The sequence below is a fragment of the Tiliqua scincoides genome, chromosome 13, assembly GCF_035046505.1.
Source record: "Tiliqua scincoides isolate rTilSci1 chromosome 13, rTilSci1.hap2, whole genome shotgun sequence".
NCBI lineage: Eukaryota > Metazoa > Chordata > Lepidosauria > Squamata > Scincidae > Tiliqua > Tiliqua scincoides.
In genome coordinates, this window is record NC_089833.1 from 11,368,098 (window position 1) to 11,392,004 (window position 23,907).

General features: G+C 46.8%; 2 protein-coding genes across 2 annotated transcripts in view; one reads left to right on the plus strand and one right to left on the minus strand.

Annotated features, from left to right (window-relative positions):
- Positions 1–448: 448 nt before the first annotated feature.
- Positions 449–13,088, minus strand: KNOP1 (lysine rich nucleolar protein 1). Its single transcript, XM_066640356.1, has 5 exons — positions 12,991–13,088; positions 8,574–9,882; positions 4,726–4,794; positions 1,697–1,774; positions 449–984 (listed from the first exon to the last, which is right to left on the minus strand). The coding sequence occupies exons 2-5, from the start codon at positions 9,879–9,881 to the stop codon at positions 673–675; spliced, it is 1,767 nt and encodes a 588-aa protein (XP_066496453.1). The 5' UTR covers position 9,882; positions 12,991–13,088; the 3' UTR covers positions 449–672.
- Positions 13,063–23,907, plus strand: part of IQCK (IQ motif containing K) — a 39,307-nt gene continuing 28,462 nt past the window's right edge. The window contains exons 1-4 of the mRNA XM_066640359.1: positions 13,063–13,221; positions 16,664–16,755; positions 18,561–18,690; positions 20,814–20,911. Of these exons, the coding sequence (XP_066496456.1) occupies positions 13,170–13,221; positions 16,664–16,755; positions 18,561–18,690; positions 20,814–20,911 (372 nt within the window). The 5' untranslated portion in view covers positions 13,063–13,169. The remainder of the gene's footprint in view (positions 13,222–16,663; positions 16,756–18,560; positions 18,691–20,813; positions 20,912–23,907) is intronic.

Consider the following 23,907-nt stretch of genomic DNA (forward strand, 5'->3'; position numbering starts at 1 on the left):
AAATCAGAGGTCAAGATCAAGTCTATATAATCACTGTCATGTCTTAACTCTGTGTTGGAGGGGAAAAAAAAAAAGATAGCTGTAGACCAATTTCTCAACCAGTGGTATGGGTACCACCCAGTGATATTTCAGCTGGTGTCTGGTGGTATTCGCTGGACCCCAGGCCCCTGCCACCTGGCAGAGAGATTAGGGATGCAACACAAACAGCAGTAAGAGGCTTGGGCAGTGGGCAGAGCTCCAAAACATGCTTTTCTGTGTTTGAAGTCTCTTACTGATGTTCATTGCATTGTATCTGGCCTCCCAACTCAGATGTAACTGGCAATGATGTACTCACTAGTTACTCACGGTGGTACTTTGAACAGGTGGACATGTGAAATGGCACAGCAGAGGACAAATTTTGAGAAACACTGCTGCAGACAAAATGATTTTTCTTTAAAAATACATTCATGTTTCGTTTTGACAATGTTCGCAAAGGAATAAAATAAAACTTGATTTCAGTCCCAAGCTATTAAATTCCACAGCTGAAGCTTCCAAACTCATAAGGTCAGAAGCCTCGAGAGGTCCTGGAGCATCACAAAACTCAGTGCCGTAAGCCCTTCATCTCCACCCGACAGGGTTGAAGAACTTTTCCAAAATTCAGTGGGACAAAAGCTTACAAGCACCAAGCATAGTTCAGTTCTCAAATTTTATAGATTTCGAGGCATGCTTATCGATGAACGTGCGCTTCTGAGCAGTGGGCTGAAATCCAAGGCCGCGGCCTCTGAATTGCTTCAAGTCTCTGGCCTTATCGAATTCAGCCTGCAGGTTCTGCAGCAGGTGTTTCTCTCCAGCGTGGGCCAGAGCCATGTTTGGTTTGGTTGTGTGTGCTGGTGAACTGTGGGTCGATGCAGAACCATTCTTAAAACTGCCCAGCAGCCGGAGGAACTTGTTTTTACGTTCCAAACTTTCAAAGGTGGCTGTGCTCCACTGGCCAAAATGGGCATCCTGGGGGAAGGAGAAAAGAGGATTAGTCAGCTCTATGCAGCTGCAGCCTCTTATCCCTAAAGCTGGAGAATTACTAATTAAACAGCACAAGCAGATTCTCGGCGTACACTATCCAACAGAAAACTGTATTATACACCAACTAGAGAAATGGCCATATATCCACTGGAGGGGCTGTAGGTACAGAATCGGACCACTGATCCATCCATCCAAAACTGCCCCCCCCTGCAGTTTGTGGCCCTATATTTCATGGCTTGTTGAATCCAGGGGAAATTACAAGCTCTCACTTCCTCCCTCTTCACTTTATTGACCATTTTTTCCAATAACGGAGGGCAGGAAGAAAAGGGGTGCTAGTTAAGAGTCCCCATGACAGCTGTGGCCAAGGGCTAGTGTTTGTCTTTTGCAGTAAACAGAAACACAATTTTCTGCAGCAAGACACATCACAGCTAATCTCCTAAGGGAAAGGGGGGGGGGAATGCTACTTTTCGGGACTAATGAAAGGAATTATAGCTTGGAGCCACTGGAGTACACTGGTCTGCTTTCAGCATCTCCAGGGACTGGACTAATTTGTTCTATAGCATGACCTCCAGTTTCCAACCAGGAGGGAGACTGGCGTGCCCAGCCACGGACACGACTAGCATATCAAGCCAGCAATCAAGGGGGGGGGGGTTTGCATTATCCTATCTGGCCAGGCTCTCGCAGGATTGGCTCTTACCGATTCACCCTCTTCTCTCACGGCCTTTGTTTTGCCAGACTCCCGGTCAATCTCGTCTTGGAGAGCCTGCCGTCTCAACTAGAGTGAAAAAACCAAAACTTTTTGTTGTACCAATGCAAAATTCAGACAATCTGCCGGGGGTAAATAAAATGCGCTTTTTATGCCTTTACACAGACGCACACATGCTCCAGGAGGGAAAAAGTACCCCATCAAAGAGCACCTCCACTGCTCATGTTTCAAGAGTCCTGTGCAGTAGGGATGGGCAACCATCCTCAGCAGCTCATGGACACATTTCCAGAATACTTAAAAATACTAAGATTTTTAAAATAAGCGCCCATAATTCTCTCTATATACGATTGACCCCAGCTTGGAAACCAGAAGACATAACATAGAGTTACAAGCATTGGGACTCCTTAGCAGAGGGATGTCAAACTCATTTCATACCGAGGGCCGAAGTTAGGATTCATGGCGCCTGCTGAGGCACCATTAAGCAGAAAGTGACATCAATAAACATGATGGCCAAAAATAAGCACTTTGTTCTCACATAGAAACTCATTTGCTGCAGATGACAGAAGAGAAAATGTTTCTTTTGTTTATATCTTTTTGTTTTGTTTTTGTTTATATCTTCAGGATATGAGAGAGCCCAATTATCAAGCTGGGAGAATCAAGCAATTTTAATGGGGGTCGGATACATTGCTTCTGGGGGCTGCATTCGGCCTGCAGGCCTTATGTTTGACATCCCTGCCTTAGCGCCAAAGGACAATGCTCATGACTTCCACATTCACGGGGCATGTGACTGCCTTATATCAAGTCAGACTGTGGGTCTGTGGGTCTGACTGCCAGCAGCTCTCTTGGGCCTCAGAAAGGGGGTCTTCTCCCAGTCCTCCCTGACGATGCCAGGGATTGAAACTTGGACCTTCAACATGCAAAGCAAGTGTTCATCAGCTGAACTATGAATGGTTCTGATGAACATAAATTACTAGCTACTGACTACTGGTTCACATAGCTCAGAACTGTCTACACCAAGTGGCAGCAGCGCAGACAGAGATCTTGCCTAGTCCTGCGTGGGGATGCCACAGATTGACACTGGGACCTCCTACATACAAAACAACTTTTTGCCCACAGAGCTATGGCCACTTCCCCTTTGCCAACTGGTAGGGCTTCCCCACATTTGTCACAGGCTAAACTGGTCATCCGTATTCATCCAAAGTCACCGGAGAAGCAAAGTGTACCTGCCAGCAATGGTTTTGTATCTCCCACATCTGTGTGCATCGTTCGTTTTAAGCATGTCCATTAGAGGAGACTCTCTGATTTATGCCACATGTTCAGCTTTTCTACCCCAGAAACTGCAATGGCAGACAGCCTCTTCAGTTCCCAGTAAGCACTAAGGACATGAGGAGCTAAACTTAGGGCCAAATCTAGGCCTAGAGTAGTATCCTGTCTCCCACACTAGCAACCTAAATGCCTCAAGAAAGCCTGCAGTGGGAAGCACCGCAGATACTCACCTATAAGCCGATCCCACACATAAGTTGAAGGCAGGTTTTGAGCCAACAATCATGGAATTTTCTATGACCCTCGGATAAGTTGGGGGTTAAACTTGGGGGGGTGTCTGACTATAGTTTTATCTGATTTTACTCGAGGCCAGATCCTGAAAAATAACCTACCACTAATTGTTACTTAAGAACTGTAGTCTCTAATTTATTAAAAACATGGAAAAGATCATAAGATATATTTTTATTCTTTTTAAGTTCTGGTCTTCATCACTTTTTTGTAAGCACTATCAGAGTAAGTGCACTGTAAACATACCAGTGGTTCCCAACCTGGTATTCATGTACTCCCAGGGACACTCAACAGGACCTTCAGGGGTACTTAAAAAAGAATGGAATAATGGTAGAAAAAGGCAGGTCATGCTCCAGAATGCCTTGCAAGACAGGAATGCCTTGCAAGAACCAGTAAGGCAGGAAGGGAGGTAGCTAGTTGGCTGTGAAAGCCCCACCAATAGTCATTTTTGGTCATCAATTCATGTATGAACCAGTGATTGAAAACCTGCACAGTAAAAAAGCTGAAACATAATATGGAAAGTGATCAATCACCCAGAATTTCTCAGCACACTTCTGGTGCAAAACAGTGCAAAGGCAGAGTCTTCTGTTCTTCAAAAAGATAAAAAGAGAAAATACTGTGATAAATACATGAAGTCTGGGCTTTCATATAGAGGAGATGAGGGCTTGTATTATTAATTACAAACATTTTGCTAATATGAAGGGTACAATTTATGGGAATGGGCTGCCAAGTGATATGCAAGTGAAAAAGTTTGGGAACCACTGCAGGAGATCCATGAATCAAATCCACCTTTAAGGTGTCTGGTGTGTTAAGCCAGAAGCTCTACGTACAACATACAACCCATAACTGGGAGTGTGCAGTTCAATTCACAGCAGAGAGATGCAGCTGCATATATTTGCAACCCTTTTTACTCAGAAGTAGACCCACTGCTTTCCATGGGTGTTATTCTTAAGTAAGGGTGCATTGAATTGCAGCCTGCTTCAAATGGAAAGGAAGATTCCCATTCTGGTGTTTCAAAAACCAGACCTGCTTTGCAAGCATTTGCCAAGCAAAACCAGGCTGCAGCAGAAGGAAGGAGGATAGAAGGTTAACTTTGGCTGGAATATCCCAGTTGCTGCAGAAAGAAATGATCTCTGCAGTGCCTGCTACTTGAGAAACCAAACTGTTTGGAGCGGAAAGGCTCTGCCCTCTGACTGACCCAGAGATAAGGCCAAGTGAAAATTGAAGCTTGATTACTTGGCAAAAATTTCACGTACTATAGGCGAGTATCTATGGTAAGTTCCTGCCCTAGACTAGCCTTTGACCCCATGCAGATAGACTCTTACAACATTCACAGAGATTTCTAGTGGGTTATGCCCACTTTGATTCTGTCTCCCCACTCTGCACCACACAGAGGCTTCATTCAAACCATCGCGACAGATATGATGGCAGCCAAATCCCCACAGAACCATCGAAAACTGAGACGGCACCATGTCGATGCTGACTTCGTCGCAGTTTCCTTCCTTAATCGCTACAACTTGTATTTCCTCTTCCTCTTCCTGGAAAAAAAAATACAAATTGGTGCATCACAGAAAGAATCTACTTTGCACTTAAGCAAGAATGAGAACATCCCACTGCATTAAAAGCACGCACAAACCAGCTCTACACATGGCAAGCTAGTAGCTGGGGAGGGGCTATGGGTCTGTGTGGACCCACAGAAGGTTCCAGGTTTAAATCCAAATGGAGAAGGAGTAGAACTGAAAGCAATGGCCAGGAAATAAAACCCAACTCCAAGTGCATAAATGAGGGGTGATAATTCCCAACACTGTTTTCAAGAAAGTTAAAAATGAGAAATCAGCTTCTCAAGAAGAAACATTCCCTTCATACTAAGTGTTTTCTAGTGGGGGGAGGGGGATGGACAGCAACACATGACAAGAAAAATGGAGCTAGATAAGGGACACTGCATATAAGTGCGGGGGGGCATTCTCAAGCAATCAGGCTACACAGGAAAAATTGATTGAGACCTACGAGGCTTTGTCTTAGTATGAAGGAGATTGCTGGGAAGAACAGATTTATTCAGGCTGGCTAGAGAGCCAACCCAAGCGTGAAATAACCAAGGGATGCAGAGACAAGATGGTGATTTGCAGCACATGTGCCTGTTGGCAAGAGTGACGGGTTTTACTCTCTGTTGGGAGGTTAGGCAGAGGCCAAGCCCACATTCCTTCCTTTCCAAAAGAACCTGTGTACCTGTTGCATCTCTAGAGACCATTAGGGGAACACCTCAACAACCCATCAAATCCCAGTCTGATGCCATTGACTCAGGTTTGCTTGGGATTGTCTACGCTGCCCCGGCCATACCTGCAGATCTATTTTGGAGAGGAGGTCATAGCTCAGTGACTAACTGCACATTCACATACAGAGGGTCTTACTGAAAAGCTGCTTACCTAAGGAAAAGATTGAGGAGGCTGTTAACAGCTATCTTTACTCAACAGCATGCCCTCAATACCCCTAATATCAATCCCTCATGTTCGTATTTTGGGCAGTCAATAGCCCAGAGGAAGTTCATTCTTTGCATGCAGGAATTCGATCTGGGACATCTTTGGCTAAAAGGATCTGGTAGCAGGAGATGAGACAAACCTCTGAGATCAACAAGAGCTGCTATCAATGAGTATGTGTGTACTCCAAGACAATATTGGGCTAGACTAACCAACAGTCTGATTCAGAATAGGGAAGCTTCCAGCGTTCATATACTCTCTCTCACTCACACACACGCACACCAGGAACTGCAATGCACCAGCCCCACATTGGGGAAATCCACTTTTTACAAGGATTACAGGGGTTTAACTCAGCCTTCGCTTCAGGATCATTAATCAGGGAATTGGAACTCCCTTCAGAGGCTTGAGCTGGCAAACCTTAACTTGCAAGTTTGGCATCTCCGCGGCTTTCTCAGAGTTATAGGCTGCTGCAAGGGTAGCAACTGCAGTTCTCAAGCGCCACATAGAAAAATCTACTACTCCCAATAGGACCCAGACATTTTATACGTCTCAATCATGTCCCCCCTCGGGCAGCTTTGTTCCAGGCTGAAGAGCCCCAAATGCTGTAGCCTTTCCTCGTAAGGGAGGTGCCCCAGCCCAGTAATCATTTTGGTTGGTCGCTCTCTTCTGCACCTTTGGATGCACAAAAAAATTGCATCCTCTGCAAAAGGTCCATTTATTGCTTTCACATGTCATGTTCAGACCCATCATGCAACTGCCTGCCCGTATCAAGCTTTATTTCCCCCCTGCACAAATGAGAGCAGCTGCAGGCGTCCAACAGGCACAGCCAATTTAATTTGAAAATTTATCCCTGCAATAAAACTCCCCTGTCCTTTGAAAGGTCAAGAGGAAAACACCTAATGAAAAAATATTATGGCAATCCCACGAGCCTGGCTTCTGAAACACTATCGTGAATAATGGAGACGTGGAGCCATTCGTGCTAAGGCTTCGGTTCCCAAAAGAGCAACTTGTGCTTCGCTGCTACCACCCGGGCACCACAGATACCGCCGCTATTCAGATAGAGCCATTAATGGAAGCTGACCTTTGTTACTAGCAAGATGTGCCTTGACAAAAACTTTGCCATCCCCTTGCTGGCTCTCACTTTGATTGTCATCACCGTCTCTTCATCGCTGCCCAGCACTTTCCTAAAAAACTCACCCCCCTTGCACATTGCCCGATCACATCATGCCTCTCCCTTAAGTCCCCTCAACGGTTTCCTGTCTGCTCCCAGACCCCACATAAGGTTCTTGTCCTCACCTTCAAACATCTCTATGGTCGTCTTCTCTCATCTCTCCCTTCTTATAGCCTGATACACCCCAGCCGTGACCTTTGCTCCTCCCATTCCATCACCCTCAGTAGTCCAAAGGTATCCTGCTCCCTCACTCTGCCCAGGGGTAGCCCATGATCTCCTGGTGCCTGAGGTGGTATGCCAAATGCTGCCTCTGTTACCAGCATTGTATGAAACTAGGGCAGTGGTCTCCAAACTTTTTCGTGCCGCAACTCATGTTTTAAGACAACGCTCTGTCGGGACCCACCTAGCTTTACGAGACTAAAAAATATAAAATTTCACCTTATCAGTCACTCAAGCTTCTGTATTTATCCTTGCTACTATGGTGGGGGATACCACCTTCTTGACAGTTTGTTAGGGGCAGTTAGCAGCAGGGGCTGCTCTGTTTTGGTTTCTATAGGACTCAGTACATTTTCCTTGTCAGCTATCAGCTTGTCAGTTTCACAACCCACCAAATATTGGGTCTTGACCCACTGGTGGGTCCTGACCCATAGTTTGGGAACCACTGAACTAGGGTACTGTATACAATGCCTACAGAATCTATAGTATGCCTAAAACTTCAAGACAAATGATATGTGCATATTTCCTAAGTATTCTGTAAGTTACCAAGTTCATCACTGGCATTGTATGAAACTAAATTATTGTGTGGAATACTTTGCCAAAACATGGAAGGAATTCTATCCTATTATTAATATACTGCTTTTCAACAAAAAATGTTTACAAAGTCATTTACAGTCAAGTAAAATAATTAAATGGTTGGCTCACAAAGAGCTCACAATCTAAAAAAAAAAAACAACAGCAAACAGCCACTAGAAGAGACACTGCGCAGGAGTGAAACCTAGACATTCTATGCAATACCCTAGTTTCACACAATGCTGTTAACACCTTAACCTTGCGATGTGCCCATCTCTACACCTCCTGGGCCCCGGAGTGGAAGAAGGGGACAGAACGGAAGAGGGAATATGGTGGGCTAGAGCACTGGATGATCTAGCCTGCCACATTTGCTTGCTTTCCCTCTTTCTTTTTCCAATCCAAAGAATGGAAGTGCGGGAAGGCGGGCACCCAGGGCCAATCTGTTGCCCAAGAAACCGTCTCACTTCAAATCTCAGATGGGCCAGCCCCTACTCTGGCCCTTATATGCCTGGAACTCCCTCCAAAATGCCTCTGTGACGCCACCTCCTTGCTGCCTTTACACCCCTCCTCAAAATCCTCTTTCCATCAAACCTTCAACCCAACTCCTGCTAGTCCCCAAGAGTACACTGCAACAAAGCCTAAGTCACTGCATGTGATAAATGACTGCCCCCCTCCTTGTTTTTTTCTTTCTTTCTGGCAGACATGTCCCCCTGCTCCCTCCCTTCCTTGTGTCTCTTTTAGATCATGGGCCTTCGGGAAGGGGACTTCTTTTCAGTCTTGGCAAGGTGCCACACAAACAAATAACACTCTAGTCAAGACTTCACAATGTCTCAAGTTGAAGTCACCAGGGAGCCTCAGACCATACCTCCTAAGGAGAACTTACCTTTGCTTCATCTTCCACTTTGGCTTTCTTCCAACTGGGCTCTTCCCTGCAGCTGTCACTCTTCCTGCCCTTCCCCTTCCTGACCTGCAGCGTGCACATTTCCTCCGGGAATCCACAGTGGTCATTGTGGTCTTGTACCTCCTTGGCTTTCTTCTTCTTCACTCTCTTCACTGCTGCCTCGTTTCCATCTGTAGGGACGCCTCTGTCCAAGTGAGCGGGACAACCATTTTCCACTTGGGCTAGCATTTTTTTCTTCTTTTTCACTTTTTTCCCACCTCCTTCCGTGTCCAGCATCGTGACGTCCTCCATGCCCACTATTTTTCGTCCAGATTTGGTCCCAGGAAGATTTTCAGAACCACCCCCCTGATGGTCTGCAAATACTGATCCATCATCCCTGGCCTTCAATTTTTCCTTCTTTTTCTTCTTCTTCTTCTTCTTCACCTTCTTCTGGGTCATTTCATTTTCCACACCGTTCCCATGATGTTGTCTACAGCCCAAAGCTCTCTCTTGGCAACTAGGTTCCTGCTTCAGCTGGCTGACAGTCCTAGCATGGCAGTCACCCCCAATTCCATTACTGCTCCCTTGGCTGTCCACAGATGCTGAATAGCAAATGCCTTTGTGTTTCTTCTTGACAACATCACAGTCCCTTGTGGCATTCGGGAGAATCGGAGCTTTTTTCTGTTCACTGAGCAGCTCCCCTTCTTGAGAAGTTAATTTTGGTTTTTTGGAAAAGGGCTTTCTAGACTCATCCTCTTCTTCACAAATGGGTTGGCGCTTTCTCTTTTTCTTCTTCTTAGGAACAAACTCCTGATCATCTCCATGGTTCACAAGAACAGTCCTTTTGCTTGTCTTCCTACTGAGAGAATAGATTTCCTGATAGGTTTCTGACAGGTCTTCAGTAGGAACTACAAGAGTTCTGTCTTGTTCGTGACAAAAACCTCGACCTCTCTTCTTCTTGAATAATTTAGGTGCTTTCCCAGTTTCCTTTATCGATTCTGAATCGGAACTGATCTCTATAGTAATTGTCTCTGCTTCTTTTAATGATTTCAAATTTGAACTACTTTCTATAATAATGGGATGGTCGGCAAAGCCTTTCTCCATTTTGGAAGGCTTTTTCACTCTCTTCTTCCTTGTTGTCAACTCATCTGCAGCCTTTTCTTGTTCCAAATGCTTCCTCTTCCTCTTCTTCACTTTAGGTTTTACTTCATCATCTATCACAATAACACTCTGAGCACCAAGGTCAATTTTACTTTTCATTTTGGTCCTTTTCTGCAAAGCCCCCCTGGGCAGGTTCTTCATTATGACCATCCTGAAAAGCAAGAGATGCAGCAGGTGAGGAAGGTCTTCTGCTCCAAGTGCATTCCTATACTTCAGCATTACATTTGTATGTATATATTTGTGTTGATTTACTTTAATGCATGTCTTCAATTGGAACAAATCAAAACCAGAACATGGTTCATGTTAGGGACCAGAACATGGATGAAAATCAAAAGTGGATGGATTTAGCTTGCAAATTTATTTTGGCTGGCAAAAAATGTAAATAACTATATAAAACATGTAAATACATGCAAAGCCTAAAGAAATCTGTCTCCATCGTCAATCTACTTTACTGTTACCTGTACAGGTCAGTGCTTTTCAACTAAAAGTGCTTCACAGTATGGTGGGTGTAACATGAGCCAGCAGCATGATGCACTCACAAAAAAAAGTTAATGCACTACCAGGCTACTTTAACAGATTCCACAACACAAGAGGTAGTAGTTCCACTTGACTCTGCACTAGTCAGACCTCAATACAGACCTGGAATACAGTATCCAGTTCTGGGTACCACGTTTTAAGGAGGACATTGACTGGCTGAAACAGGTTTAGAGGAGGGCAACAAAGACAGTCTGGAAACCAAGTTCAATGAGGAACGATCAAAAGAATTGGGTGTATTTAGCCTGGAGAAAATGAAGGGGAGATATGATAGCTGGCTTCAAGTTTTCAAAGGGCTGTCATGCAGAAAGGAGGCTTTCTGGAGCTCCCAAGGACAAGACTAGACCTAGTGGGCTACAACTACAGAGAAGTAGATTTAGCCTAGACAGGAGAAGAATTTCCTAATGGTAAGAGCTGTCCAGCACCGGAAGTGATTGCCTCATATAGTCATGAGCTCTCTGCCTCTGGTGGTTTTCAAATAGAGGCTAGTCAGCCACCTGTCAGGAATGCTATCATGGAACAGAAGGCTGGCCTAGATGACCTTCAACTCCAACAGAAGTCAACATGTGGCACTGCCTTGCCTGGTCCAGGACTGCAGAAAGCAGAGATGGCTGGTGGTGCCCCAGTGCAGAAGATGTGGCTGTGCAGCCAAAAGAGACATGGTTCTAGGAAGGAGGGTGCAAAGCAAAGGAGAGATCAAGAAGCAGCAGCCACTGAAGAAGCTTCTCACTTGCCACAGAGAAAACTATGGGGCAAGTCACCCACTCTGTGCGCAGCTGGCCTCCCAGTGGTGGGACTTGCAAAAGTAGTACGCATAGAAGGGGATATTCGGTACAAGTCAAAAAGAGGTTGAAAAGCCCCAGTACAGATGTTTGGAGAAGAGAGAAGCGTCTGCCTTTGTCTCGAAAAGCTAGAGAAAGCTGTGTCTACCCACTTGCGGTGACGGATGTAATTTTAACTGACTCATTATTTATGGTGAACACGGAGATGTTAACAGCAGTAATTGCACCTTTGCAAAGTAATGGAACAAACATGGCACTTTTCCTCATGACTGCTGAGCATGTTTACTCTTAAGGGACTTAGCAAGATCTATTTAAAGGGAACAAAACAAAAATCCTAATACGTGTTCCTCCTTTCCAGAAACCATTCCTATGAATCCAATTCCTGACGGCAACCTAAAATCAGGACATGCAGGACAACTGTGTTAGGATATGTTCCAGAAACAGCTGGATGGTGTCGCTGATTAAGGATTTTGTAGCTGGGAAGCAAGTACCTCATTGACCAAGCATCCAGCGCCCTTGTAATTTCCCTCAATCTCTGGTCAGGCATTTCAATTCACATTTTGATCCAGTCCTTCTTCCAAGAGACCAGGGTGTCATATCTAGCCCCCTCCCCATTTTATTCTCACAACAACCCTGTGAAGTGGTTCAGATTGAGAGGTAATGCTCAATCACCCAATACACTTCCCATTCAAGCAGGAATATGAATCCGGGACTCCAGGTCTGAAGCTATCCACTACACCACACTACCCTGGCAGCTTCATTATCAGAAAGAACAGGCTAAGGCAGTGTTTCTCAACCAGTGGTACTTGTGCCACCAATGGTACTTGAGATACACACAGGACCCCAGACCCCCTGGCAATGAGACCAGCAATGCAACTTGACAAGCAGCAGTAGGAGGCTCGGTTCAGAGGGCAGAGCTCCAGCGTGGGCTTTGGGCACACTCCAAAAAGCTCTCCTGTCTGCCTGAGCCTCTTTCCAGAGTTTGTTGCATTATGTCTGGACTCCCAGCCTGGAAGTAACTGGCGATGACATCATCCTGGCAGTAACTGGTGATGACATCATCGCCAGTTACTTCTGGTGGTACTTCCAATAGGTGGACCATGCAGAATGGTAGTGGGGGACAAACGTTCAGAAAGGCTGGGCTAAGGTGCTTACTTGTGAATGGATCTGCTGACAGGCAGGCACCCCAGTCTGAGTGGCTGGCTGGAGCCCTCCCCACCAGCTAATCTCCACTAGGGGAAAAACTCCCTGTCTTCTGTTGTAAACCTACAACTGAGGCCCACCAAAGAGGCAGGCTGGAGCCCCAGAACCTCCTTCTTAGCTCCCCCACCTTGTGAGCCCAGTCCTGGGTGCTTCTGAGCATGCGCAGAGTGCCTTGCACCTCGCTCCTGAGGCCCACTCAGGGAGGCAGGCTGGAGCCCCAGAACCCCTTTCTTAGCTCCCCCACCTTGTGAGCCCAGTCCTCGGTGCCTCTGAGCATGCACAGAGTGCCTTGCACCTCGCTCCTGAGGCCCACCCAGGGAGGCAGGCTGGAGCCCCAGAACCCCTTTCTTAGCTCCTCCACCTTGTGAGCCCAGTCCTGGGTGCCTCTGAGCATGCGCAGAGTGCCTTGCATCTCGCTCCTGAGGCCCACCTAGGGAGGCAGGCTGGAGCCCCAGAACCTCTTCCTTAGCTCCCCCAGTCCTGGGTGCCTCTGAGCATGCACAGAGTGCCTTGAGCCTCACCACTGGGGAATGGGAGCCACGTCCACATACTCGCCGCTCTCCGAGGAGCTGCCCACCCAGAGAGGCAGGCAGGAGCCCCAGAACCCCCCTCTTGGCTCCCCCGCCTCCTGAGCCCAGTCCTGGCTGCCTCTGGGCATGTGCAGAGTGCCCCAAGCCTCACTACTGAGGCCCTTGCTGCTCTCCAAGCCCGGGCCCTCCTTCCCCTTCCCGGCTCCCCACCTCGAGCGCTCAGTCCCGGGGCCTCCGAGCACGTGCAGGGAGCCCTGCGGCCGGCTCGCCTCCCTCCCCGGCGCCTCCCGCTTCCGAGAACGCCGGCCGGCCCGCCCCGGATGCAGAAGGCCCGGCAGGCTCCGCGGCCTGCTCGGGCCCAGCGCCCGGTTGCCTAGCAACGCGTCCTCATGGCGGCCGCCGAGCCCCCCGCCCTCAGTCTCTGGGACCAGATCTGCGCAGGTGTGTGGCGCTCTTCACGTGCTCAGAGGCTCTTCACGTGCTCAGAGGGCTGGAGGGGTGGCCCTCTTCACGTGCTCAGAGGGCAGGGTGGGCCCTCTTCAGTGCTCAGAGGGCTGGAGGGGTGGCCCTCTTCACATGCTCAGAGGGCAGGGTGGGCGCTCTTCACGTGCTCAGAGGGCTGGAGGGGTGGCCCTCTTCACATGCTCAGAGGGCAGGGTGGGCTCTCTTCAGTGCTCAGAGGGCTGGAGGGGTGGCCCTCTTCACATGCTCAGAGGGCTGGAGGGGTGGCCCTCTTCACATGCTCAGAGGGCAGGGTGGGCTCTCTTCAGTGCTCAGAGGGCTGGAGGGGTGGCCCTCTTCACATGCTCGGAGGGCAGGGTGGGCTCTCTTCAGTGCTCAGAGGGCTGGAGAGGTGGCCCTCTTCACATGCTCAGAGGGCAGGGTGGGCTCTCTTCAGTGCTCAGAGGGCTGGAGAGGTGGCCCTCTTCACATGCTCAGAGGGCAGGGTGGGCCCTCTTCTGTGCTCAGAGGGCTGGAGGGTTGGCACTCTTAACATGCTCGGAGGGTTGGCGCTCTTAACATGTTCAGAGGGCTCTCCTACCAATCATGTTGTAGTTCTCTGTGTGTGTGTCTAAGGCTGCTGTCCTATCCACACTTACCAGAGAGTAAGCCCCATTGACTATAACAGGGCTTACTCCTGAGTAGACATGCATAGGCTTGGGCTCTCAATGTATATGCGGTATTGTGTGTGTGTGCGTAATTACGTATAGAGAAAGTGTTTGTAGAAGTGCAGGCTGTAGAGTGTGCATCAGTATAAAGATACACAGGTGCGTGTGTGTCTTTTGAGTGTCTGTATCCATATATTGATACGCATACAAATATGTCTGTGTATGAATATGTGTCTGTATTTGTATACACCTGTATGTGTGTATATCTAATTATGCCTGTCTATAAATATACACACATATATACACACCCAGGGCCCAATCCTATCCAATTTTCCAGTACTGGTGCAGCTGTGCCAATGGGGCATGCACTGCATCCTGTGGTGGGACAGTCACAGAGGCCTCCTCAAGGTAGGGAAACATTTGTTCCCTTACTTTGAGGCTGCATTGCAGCTGCACCAGTGCTGGAAAGTTGGGTAGAATCTGGCCCACACACACGTACACATATATGCACACATACATGTACTGTATACTTACATTCACACATATAAACACATGCACACATACTATATATACACCTGTATATACACACCCATATATATATATGCTCACTCATATATATACACACACTTACACTTTTGACCACTTTGGGACTGCCTAGGCCAGGGGCAGAGTGCAAAATTAAGGGTGTAATCCTAACCCATTTTCCCCGCACTGACATAAGGTCAATGCAACTTTGAGGTAAGGGAACAAACATTGCCATACCTTGAGGAGGCCTCCATAACTGCCCCCCCCAACTGCAGGATGCAGCACATGCCCCACTGGCACAGCTATGCCAGTGCTAGAAAGATTGCAGCCTTAGGGCGCAATCCTAAACACTCTTACCTGGGAGTGAGTCCCACTGAGATAGTGGGGCTTCCTTCTGAGTAGACAGGACTCAGATTGTGCTGTAAATAAATGAATTGCAATTTTTGATTCAATTTTGCTTCTCCGGAGGGGCCAATGTGGTTCTTGCCTTCCGTTTTGGCAGACAAAGGAAAGAGCAGCCCATTTGTTTGTTCCCAGAATTAAGTGTTCATATCCTTGCCTCTGTTTTTACAAGGCACTAATCTGATTCCTGTGTGGATCTAGCCTAGCAAGCCTCGCAGTGAGGGAAATCCGATTATTGCCTCCTAAAGCAAGAAAAACAATGATGCTTATTGCGGCTGTAATGCAAGTTTAATTAATACCAAATTAATATGCCTGGTTTTTTCTTTTCAATTCTGGAGTAGAAAAAACTCCAGATCCTGGCCCACCTCCAACATCAGCTTTGGCCCTTGAGAACATGCAGGAAATTGACAATCCTTTGCCAGTCACTTGACAATTTATAGCTGTGTTTTATGGTGTGTTAAAGGGGGGGGGGGGGAAGTGGCTGTTCAGAAGTCCAGGCTCTCTGAGAAGTTGCTTGATCCACAAAGCCTGGTCTGCACCTACAGCAGGGGGGTGGTAAAGATCTTGGGTGGTACAGTCTTCAAATGGTGGCCAGGACTGCTCCACTTTAGACTGCAGGGGAAATTAGAAAATGAAGAGGGAGGCAGAATAGAAGATGAGTGAGCAGAGAGTTATGGGCTAGAGCAGCCATTTTCAACCACTGTGCTGTGGCACACTGGTGTGCTGCGAGTGGCCCCCAGGAGTTTGGTGGAGGGTCATTTATTAATAGGACCATTGGGGATATGAGCCCCCCACCGACAGCAAGATGTGCCTTGTCAGTTGTCCGAAAACTGTTGGTGTGCCTTGACAATTTTAGTACCTTGTCAGTGTGCCATGAGACGAAAAAGATTGAAAATTACTGGGCTAGTGTCCTGCCATTCTCTGTTCCCCCCCCCCACACTTCCTCTTTTTGACTTAGTTCCCCTCTTCCTTTACAAACTCAGGTAGCAGGAGGAGGAGGAGGAGGAGTGAGAGAAGGAGCCAGAGGGGCTATAAGGGACTCTCCAGAAAGTACAGATCAAAAACTCTCTTGGGACAATGGAACCCATCCTAAGGATCCGTGTTATAATGAATCAGTAGGAGGAGGTTTGGTCTAGAAGAGTCCTTATGTGGTAGAATGGGTCTAAGTTGCAAGCGAGCAATTTGCATTTTTGAATGCTAGCTTATATTAAAAAGAAAAAGAGAGAATACCTCCCTGAATTGAGAAAACTAGCACTGAGGGGAAGGGTCTGTGTTGAACTTTTGTCCATGATGTGCTAGTTTTCTACTTGCAGGCACTAGGATTTTCATGAAGGAGCATTCAGAGGTGGTACTTTGCCCACTTGCAACCATTGCAGTCCATTTGGCCAGTTCATGTGTCTTCTTTCTCCTTGTCAAGTTGATATACCTCATTTCACTCTCAAGCCTTTGAATCACCAAAACGGTTTGGTCAGACGCCTGGGCTCCTTTGGGGGGAAGATTCTGGACAGATAAAGGGAAAGTCTGGCATTGATTCCCAACGAAAGGGGATTTCAAAGTGCTAAATTGACTGCAGAATTAAATTGATCTTTGGCATGCATCATTTTACCAGCCGAGCCCAGTGGAATGGAGAGAGCCATTAACATCTGTGCGTTTTCAGAGCGAAGCGTGCAGGGGACAGGTGGGGAGCACAGTCTGTGCCTGGAGAAAGCAAAAATGGCTGCCTGAACCCCTGGAGTACAGCTTTCAGTGGAGTCAGTGCTGATCGAAATGGAGCAGGGGGAAGCTTCTTCAAGCCTCTGAAATGAGCAATAAACACCTGACTGTTACTTTTTATTTTTCCTTTCAAGAATTTGAAGCACAGAAGCCCCCACATCCTGACAGCCCTGAACAGAAACCGGCGTCTCTGCTTCCTCCTCCGTCTGCACCCCTGTCTTTGCCAGTGCGTACAATTCAGGTGAAAGCGCCCCATGCAAGCATGTCTTCTTTTTTTAATTCCTCCCCCCTTCTTTTTTCCAGGTGACAGTATGTCATTTCCATCAATTATTGCCAGGCTGATTTTATGAAAATATACAGGTCAACTGTATTCCTGCATGGCCAACCTTTGCAGATCTCCTTTTAAGAGGATCTGAAGGGGCCTGAGCCTAATATCGAGTGGCAGGCTGTGCTTTGCGCTGCCCTTGTCTCGACTCGACCTGCCAGTTCCATTGTTTAGAGTTGGCATAATATTGAAATATGCACGAATCTCATTCTCCGGCATTCTTGCATATTTCAGAAACCCTCCGTGATCAAAAGGAGGAAAGAAGTCGGCAGACAGAAGTGGGGGGAGGAAGCAAGACCATTTTTACATTTCTGATGGTTTGCCTCGTTTGAATTCCTGTGGTAGCAAATGCAGAGAGACGTGAGAGATTCTCATGTGCCGCGGGAACTACTGAACTTGCAAACTCCTGAAGAATCCCAGGCTGTTTTGTGGGTTGCTTGCCTCTGAAACTATTGCACCACCCCCCAAAAAATGATAACCGAAAATGAGTTTCTACAGTGATCCAACCGTCTGCAATGGGCCTAGCGGTGTTTTGTAACTCACAAGGGTCTCAGCTATTCCTGGGGAAAGTACTCACAAAACCGCCTCCTCCTTCTTAAAAAAACATGAGCCTGCCTATTCAAGATCCTTGTGTGTGTGTGTGTGTGTGTGTGTGAGAGAGAGAGAGAGAGAGAGAGAGAGAGAGAGAGAGAGAGAGAGAGAGAGAGAGAGTGAGTCCATATGGCCTTGGGCTCAGAGCACAGAGCTGTAGCCAAGGCAGAGCCAATAGATGCACTCAGGCCCAGCTCCTATCATTACCGGAGATGCTGCACCCTTTATTTGGTGGTGCACCAACCTTCGCCTCTACTGCTCCTTCTCCTGCTTACTGGTTTTGGACAGGAAATGGAGAGGAGAGCAGAAGAGGAAACCAGTATCTTGGACCAGATGAGAGCGTCAAACCCATTTCATACAGTGGGCCGAATAGCATTCATGATGCTTGCTGAGGGTCGGAAGTGATGTCATTAAGTAGGAGGTGATGTCGTTCTGGTGATGACCAGAAACAAGCACGTTTGCTGAAAGTGACAGAAGAGAAAATACTCAAATCTTGATCATATTTTCAAGATATGGGAGAGTCCAATTGCCATCTGCTTTGTTCATTCAGCAGTGACACCTCAAGCTCAGCTGACTACAGCTGATGGTGGTGCTGGGAGAGCCTGATAAAGAGCTTCTGTGGGCCACACCCAGCCCACGGTCATTATGTTTGATACCCCAGGGCTACAGCACTGAGCCCACCGCTCTCCTCCTCACCTCCTCAGCATCCAAATGCCATAGATTTAGAAGGAAAGGCAATCCTTTTTTGTGAGTGTAAATTAGGCAGTTTTCCACCTGTTGTCAAAAATTGCAATATATTAAACGTTGGGTTTGTTATATTATTAATTAGGCTCTTTTTTCCTCCATTCAAGGAGGTCAGGGCAGTATTCTTCATTCTCTCCTCCCTCATCCCCATTTTATCCCCATGACAACCCTTTGAGGTAGGGCAGTTTCTGCCGTAAGATAAGCCATAAGCTTCATGGAGGTCTGAACTGGAATCCCCCAGAACGCATTCAGCATTTGTCTACTCTCCCATCCTGATTCGAGGTTGCGTATTGTGTTTCTGTTGGGTCAGCTTGCCGAATGTTTCTCCCTGAGTTGAAGAGTTCACGGCACCAATGTTTGCTCTGAAACAGGTTCCTTTAGATGCTGAGTCAGGATTGAGCGAAGAGGAGAGCGAGTTAGTACCCACTGAAGAATCACTGCCTCGAGAGACTCCTCTTCTTATTGTGTCACCACCACTTGAAACACCCGATCTAAAAACATGTAAGTCAGAGTGCGGCTGGTCATCTTTAATTAAAATATTCAAATTTCTGGCCTGTTTCGGCTGCTAAGGTCAACTGGGTGTGTTCTGTGTCTGATTTTTGAACACCAAGTACCCAAGGGCCCTTTTTTCAGAGTGCACAAATGTCTCCCACCCCCACTGAAGAGGTTGTCCAAGGCCTGAGCACATTTTGCCGGCACATGGTGAGCTGGAGGATGGGTAAAAGCAGGCTTTAATATTGTTTTAATGTTTTGTTGCTTTTAATAATATCTCATTGCCCACTCTGAACTTTTGCGTGGGATTCTTCTTCTCTGATATTCTGTTCCAAATAGGACCAGTAGGTTTAAACCAGTAATGGAATCTGAAAACACTTTTTCAAAACGTAGCCCAGCTGTTTTCACACTCTCTGCAGTCAGATCCCTAACTCTTGTCCCCAGGGGTCTCCGCTTTCAACTTTCGGAAAGACCTGGTCATCCCGTTGCCCTTTCCCCATTCATTTTGGCTGCTGTCCATCCTCACCTCTCTTCACAGTATCCTGCTCCGTGAATATTTTGATTTCCATTCACTCCCTACTTTTTGTTCGGGGCACCCGCTGGGGAAGACAACAATGGAGTCTTATGGAGGGTCTTTTTTCAGGTGTGAAAATTCTCAAAGCAGGAGTTCCTCACTTCCCTAGTCCCTCTCTGGGATGCCGCTAAACCTCCTAGTGGCCCCTGGTGACTGTAGTGTTTGGAGAGGAAGGTGAATGTGATTCAATCTTATTTATGATTCAGATCACAGCCTTACTATTGTTCTATGCAACCTGAGATAGGATATCAGCTGGGGTCCAAAGAATTGTGAGCACAAAATAAATAGCCACTCATGCTGTTTTGCAAACATTTAAGAGTTCATGCAGCGGTATATTGGGTAGGTCCTCTGCCAGTCCTCATACTTCTGCAAGGTGTTGTGCAAACGGACACGCATAGTTGTAATTATGCCACAGTCAGAGCTGGCCCCAAACCTCCCAGCTCCTGAGGGTATGTGCCAAATACTTCCTCCCCCTCCTAACCTGGTGATGTGCTCTTCACATCACATCACATCTGCTTCTTCAACTGTCTGGAACGGAATGGAAAATGGGGACGGACCAGAAGAGGAAGTGTGAAGGAAAGTGTTGGTCGAGAATGTTGGGACAATCTAGCCCACCACTCTTCTCTTCCTCTTTCATCCATCTTCCTGTTTCAATCCTGGGTGTGGGAGGAGAAGAACGGTGGCAGAGAGTGCGCAAACAGAGGTGAGTGCCTCTCATCAGTCTGCTGCTTGAGATGATTACCTCAGTCAGTCTCACGGCTGGACTGACCCTGGCCCTAACCCAATATCATGTGCCCAGTGCTTTGGAAGATATGGTGCAGTGGGATAACTAAGGGGGGGCAGGAGGGTACATTGCTTCAGGTATGAGGCCTTGAGGGTCTGTCAAGGGAGAAGTTATAGCCAAATAACCAGAAAAGGAAAACACAACTGCCTTATGTAACTAAAAATGAATGTTTTTGTTACTGCTCCAAGCATATTGTAATCCAGAAGTAACTGATAGTGACATCATCACATTACCCCAATGATTTCTAGATTTTTTCATATGGGGGGGTGTAAAACTTTTATGTGCCCTCAGTTGTCAGATGCCTTAGCTACACCAGTAATATGATGTGTGCTGAAATAAAACTGATACAAACAACGAACTTCTGAATCTTATTTTGAACATTTCTGGTAGGCTGGTTCCCAGTGGAACAACTAAACCATGACTTCCTGCCTGTGCTTTGGGCTCATGTACTCCTCTCATGCTTCAGTTTGCACCTTCACTTCCTTCTTTGAGCAATCTGTAGTTTGCCGTTATGTGTCCTATTGGGTGAAAACAGCCGGAACTGGATTTCCAGTTCTACAGATATAGGTGCCCCATTTGGACATGGCCGCAAACTGTGGCTGATGTAAACTCGGGAAGAATTGGAGTGCTCCAAGAGAGAAGAGCATGAGGCAACCTGAGGAATGACTGTGGTGGCCAAACCGTTGGTTTGACCATTGGTTGTGGACAGAACTATTGTCACAATATTAAAACAAAGCCTGTTGATTTGAAAACAAAAATTGTTTTGTGGTCCAGGTTCCCCAAGGGAATTCTTAGAGCACTTCATCTTCCCAGTGCTTCTGCCAGGGATGGCTGAACTGTTGCATCAAGCTAAGAAGGAGAAATGTTTTGAGGTCAGTTTTTAGTGTTCATTTCACTTCTTGTTGTTGATTTTTAAAAGTTAATCTTCAAATCACACCATTCATTGTTTGAGTTTTTTATAGACAAATGGAGAAATAAAATGGGGCGTCATATTTATTGGAGTGCATCATGTGTATGCTTTTGGGCAGTCATCTCATAGAGATGGTCATAACCTTCTGATCCGATCCTAAATTAACACTTCATTTTTTTTTTCCTGCCACCTGTTCGGAGCAGCATTTCTCAAACTGTGGGTTGGGACCCACTAAGTGGGTCACGAGCCAATTTCAGGTGGCTCAGCCCCCTTGAAAATACAGAGCTGAAAATACAGAATTCAGTGCTGCTGGGCAAAGCAGGCGTCAAGTGGGAGAGAGGCATGGTATTTTGCCCTGAATTGGTGGGAAGATGGGACACTGGAAAGGGGGGAGGGATGTGTGGTTGGAGAACGATCCAAGTCAGTGTTTTGCTTGACTTCCGAGCTGGAATGTTTGAATTCCGAGCTATGCAAAATAAAAGCGGCTTAGGTTTGAAGCCTAAATTGACTGTGTCACTTTGGGCCATGACATCACTTCCAGGTGCATGATATCACTTCCAGCGGGACCTGACAGATTGTCATTTTCAAAGGTGGGTCCCGGTGCTAAAAAGTTTGAGAGCCACTGGTTTGGGGTGTTGTTATGGGCCAACTTACTCCCCTGCTGCCTGCCACTTTTGGATGGAGAGTGCAACAATCTCCAGGATGATCCCAAGAAGGACCACTCTGTAGCAGCACCTGATGCCATACAATCGATGTTTGGCATGATGTAAAACGAAATACGTCATTTCCTTTATAACTGGGTGGCATTATCTGTTTTTAACTCCACTCTGCAAGGGATCCAAGTCTCCCCTAACTGGAATTTGTGATCTATACCATGTAACAAACAGATAACATTTCCATGTTTGTTTCACTAATAGTCCCACGGATTGTGTCATTTTTTGGCATCTTTTCCCCACTCCCCAAATTTGAAAAGCTTATAAATATTTTTGATAAACAAATGAAAGGAAGAGAGGAATGGATTGGAAGAGGAAGTGTTGAGGAGAGGAGAGTGGTGGGCTAGAGCGTCTCCATCTCTGACTCCTCTTCCATTCCCCTCTTTCTTTTTGTATCCAATAAGTGGGAGGAAGAGCAGCAGCAGTGTAGGTTGTAGTTGATGTGCTGCTGGGCATGGAGGGACAGCGTCCAGTGAGTGACCTCAGGTGCCGAGAGATCTTGGTTGTACTTCTAGATTTTGGAGAAGGAGTTCAGGATGGTGTCTTTATTGTCTCTTGCACAAGGCAGTTTTTACGACCTTGCAGGTCTGGACAGTGAAGCAGTACTTCTAGAGCAGGGGTGCTCAAACTTTCAACTTTAGGGATGCTGGACCTTTAACAAGTGTATAGAAGAGAGAATTGCAGCAGGTGCAACTTGTCATCCCACAGATGACAAGTTGCACCTGCTGAAATTCTCTCTTCTATACACTTGTTAAAGGTCCAGCATCCCTAAAGTTGAAAGTTTGAGCACCCCTGTTCTAGAGTGAAGCAGTGCTTCTGTTCCCCCCACTTAGAGCTCTGCAGAAGCACCCCAGCATGAAGGGAGTTTGGCGCTTTTAATTTTGAAGCCCACCTCTGCCTGGAACTTGGCCAAATGAGCCTTTCCCGAAACACAGCTGCAGTGTTCTTTCTCGCGCACCTCATTAGTGAGCCGAAATCACGGATCCCTGCAGGTTTAATGATAGGTTTTACACCAGCAAACCTTATTAAGTCTTCATTTCCATTGTGTTTCTTTCTCTCTTTCCTGACTGGCTTATCATTGTTAAAATGTAGCGATTAATGGTAGGCTAACCTCCCTTAAAAGAAAAAAAGTAAAAAAAACCTCCAACTGTCTTTTAAAGCAATAAGGGGCAGAATTTCCATTGGAAATGTGCCTGAAAAACCCACTGTTGTGTCTGGTCGCAAAACAATATGTGAAAATGTTATTCTATCTATCGATCGATCGATGACCTATTAGGCCCCTTCCAACTCTATGATTCTACGTATATACATGCAGGTTTGGTACCCACAGATTCAATCATTTGCGGGTTCTGAACCCACGGGTTGGACCAATCTGACCCTCCGCTTGCATCCAAAGGGTGCACGCGGCCTCCCCAACCCTCAGAATGCTCATTTCAGGCAAAAAGCTGCAACTTTGGTTTCTCAGGGGAAACCAAACGCCTTCAGGGAGGCCACAGGCAGCCTTTCTGACTCTTCGAAGACCTCCAGTCGAGAGTCAGTGGGCCCTCCAAAGTCCTCCAGTGGGGAAGCAGGGTGGGGGTATGTGGCATGGCTGTGGGGTGCTGCAGCCCCCCCCAGGCATGCTACCTGGGGTTTAAGTGACCCCCTGGACTTCTCCCAAGTACGTCACTGTTGTGAGGGTATAATCTGACCAAATTTCAGAAGACGCTGATCAGGAGGAATGAAGCTGAGGAGTCATAGCCGTTTTAAAATTTTGCTCCAATCGAGATGCCTTCATGATGCTTTCAATTCCATCCTTCCCACCCCTATTTTAAATATCTTTTTATGGCAGTTTTGCTATTTGGGAAAATCATGGCTATTGCAAGGGCCTGCCCTTCCGTTGCACCCGAGAAAACCCGTTGTATATTTTCTTAGTACTGTAAGTCCCTTCTTTTCCTCCACGTTGTTTTAATTCTTGCCTTTTCGGTCTGTATGGTGTTCCAGGGGGCTCACGCACACTTGGCATCAGAGTTGGGGCACGAGCCGGCTGAGGATTTTGTTTACGCTAAATATTGTGAGGGCTGAAAGTACAGTTTGCAAATGGAAGAAAACAGAACCAAGACTTCTAATGATTTTTTTTTTTTAATTCTGATGGGGGGCAATTCATCAAGATATTAGCATCATTTGCACACAGTATTGTCTCTCGAGGCGTAAAACGATCGCGATAAAGAATGGGAAATGATTCTCATTGTGAAAATAGCTTTAA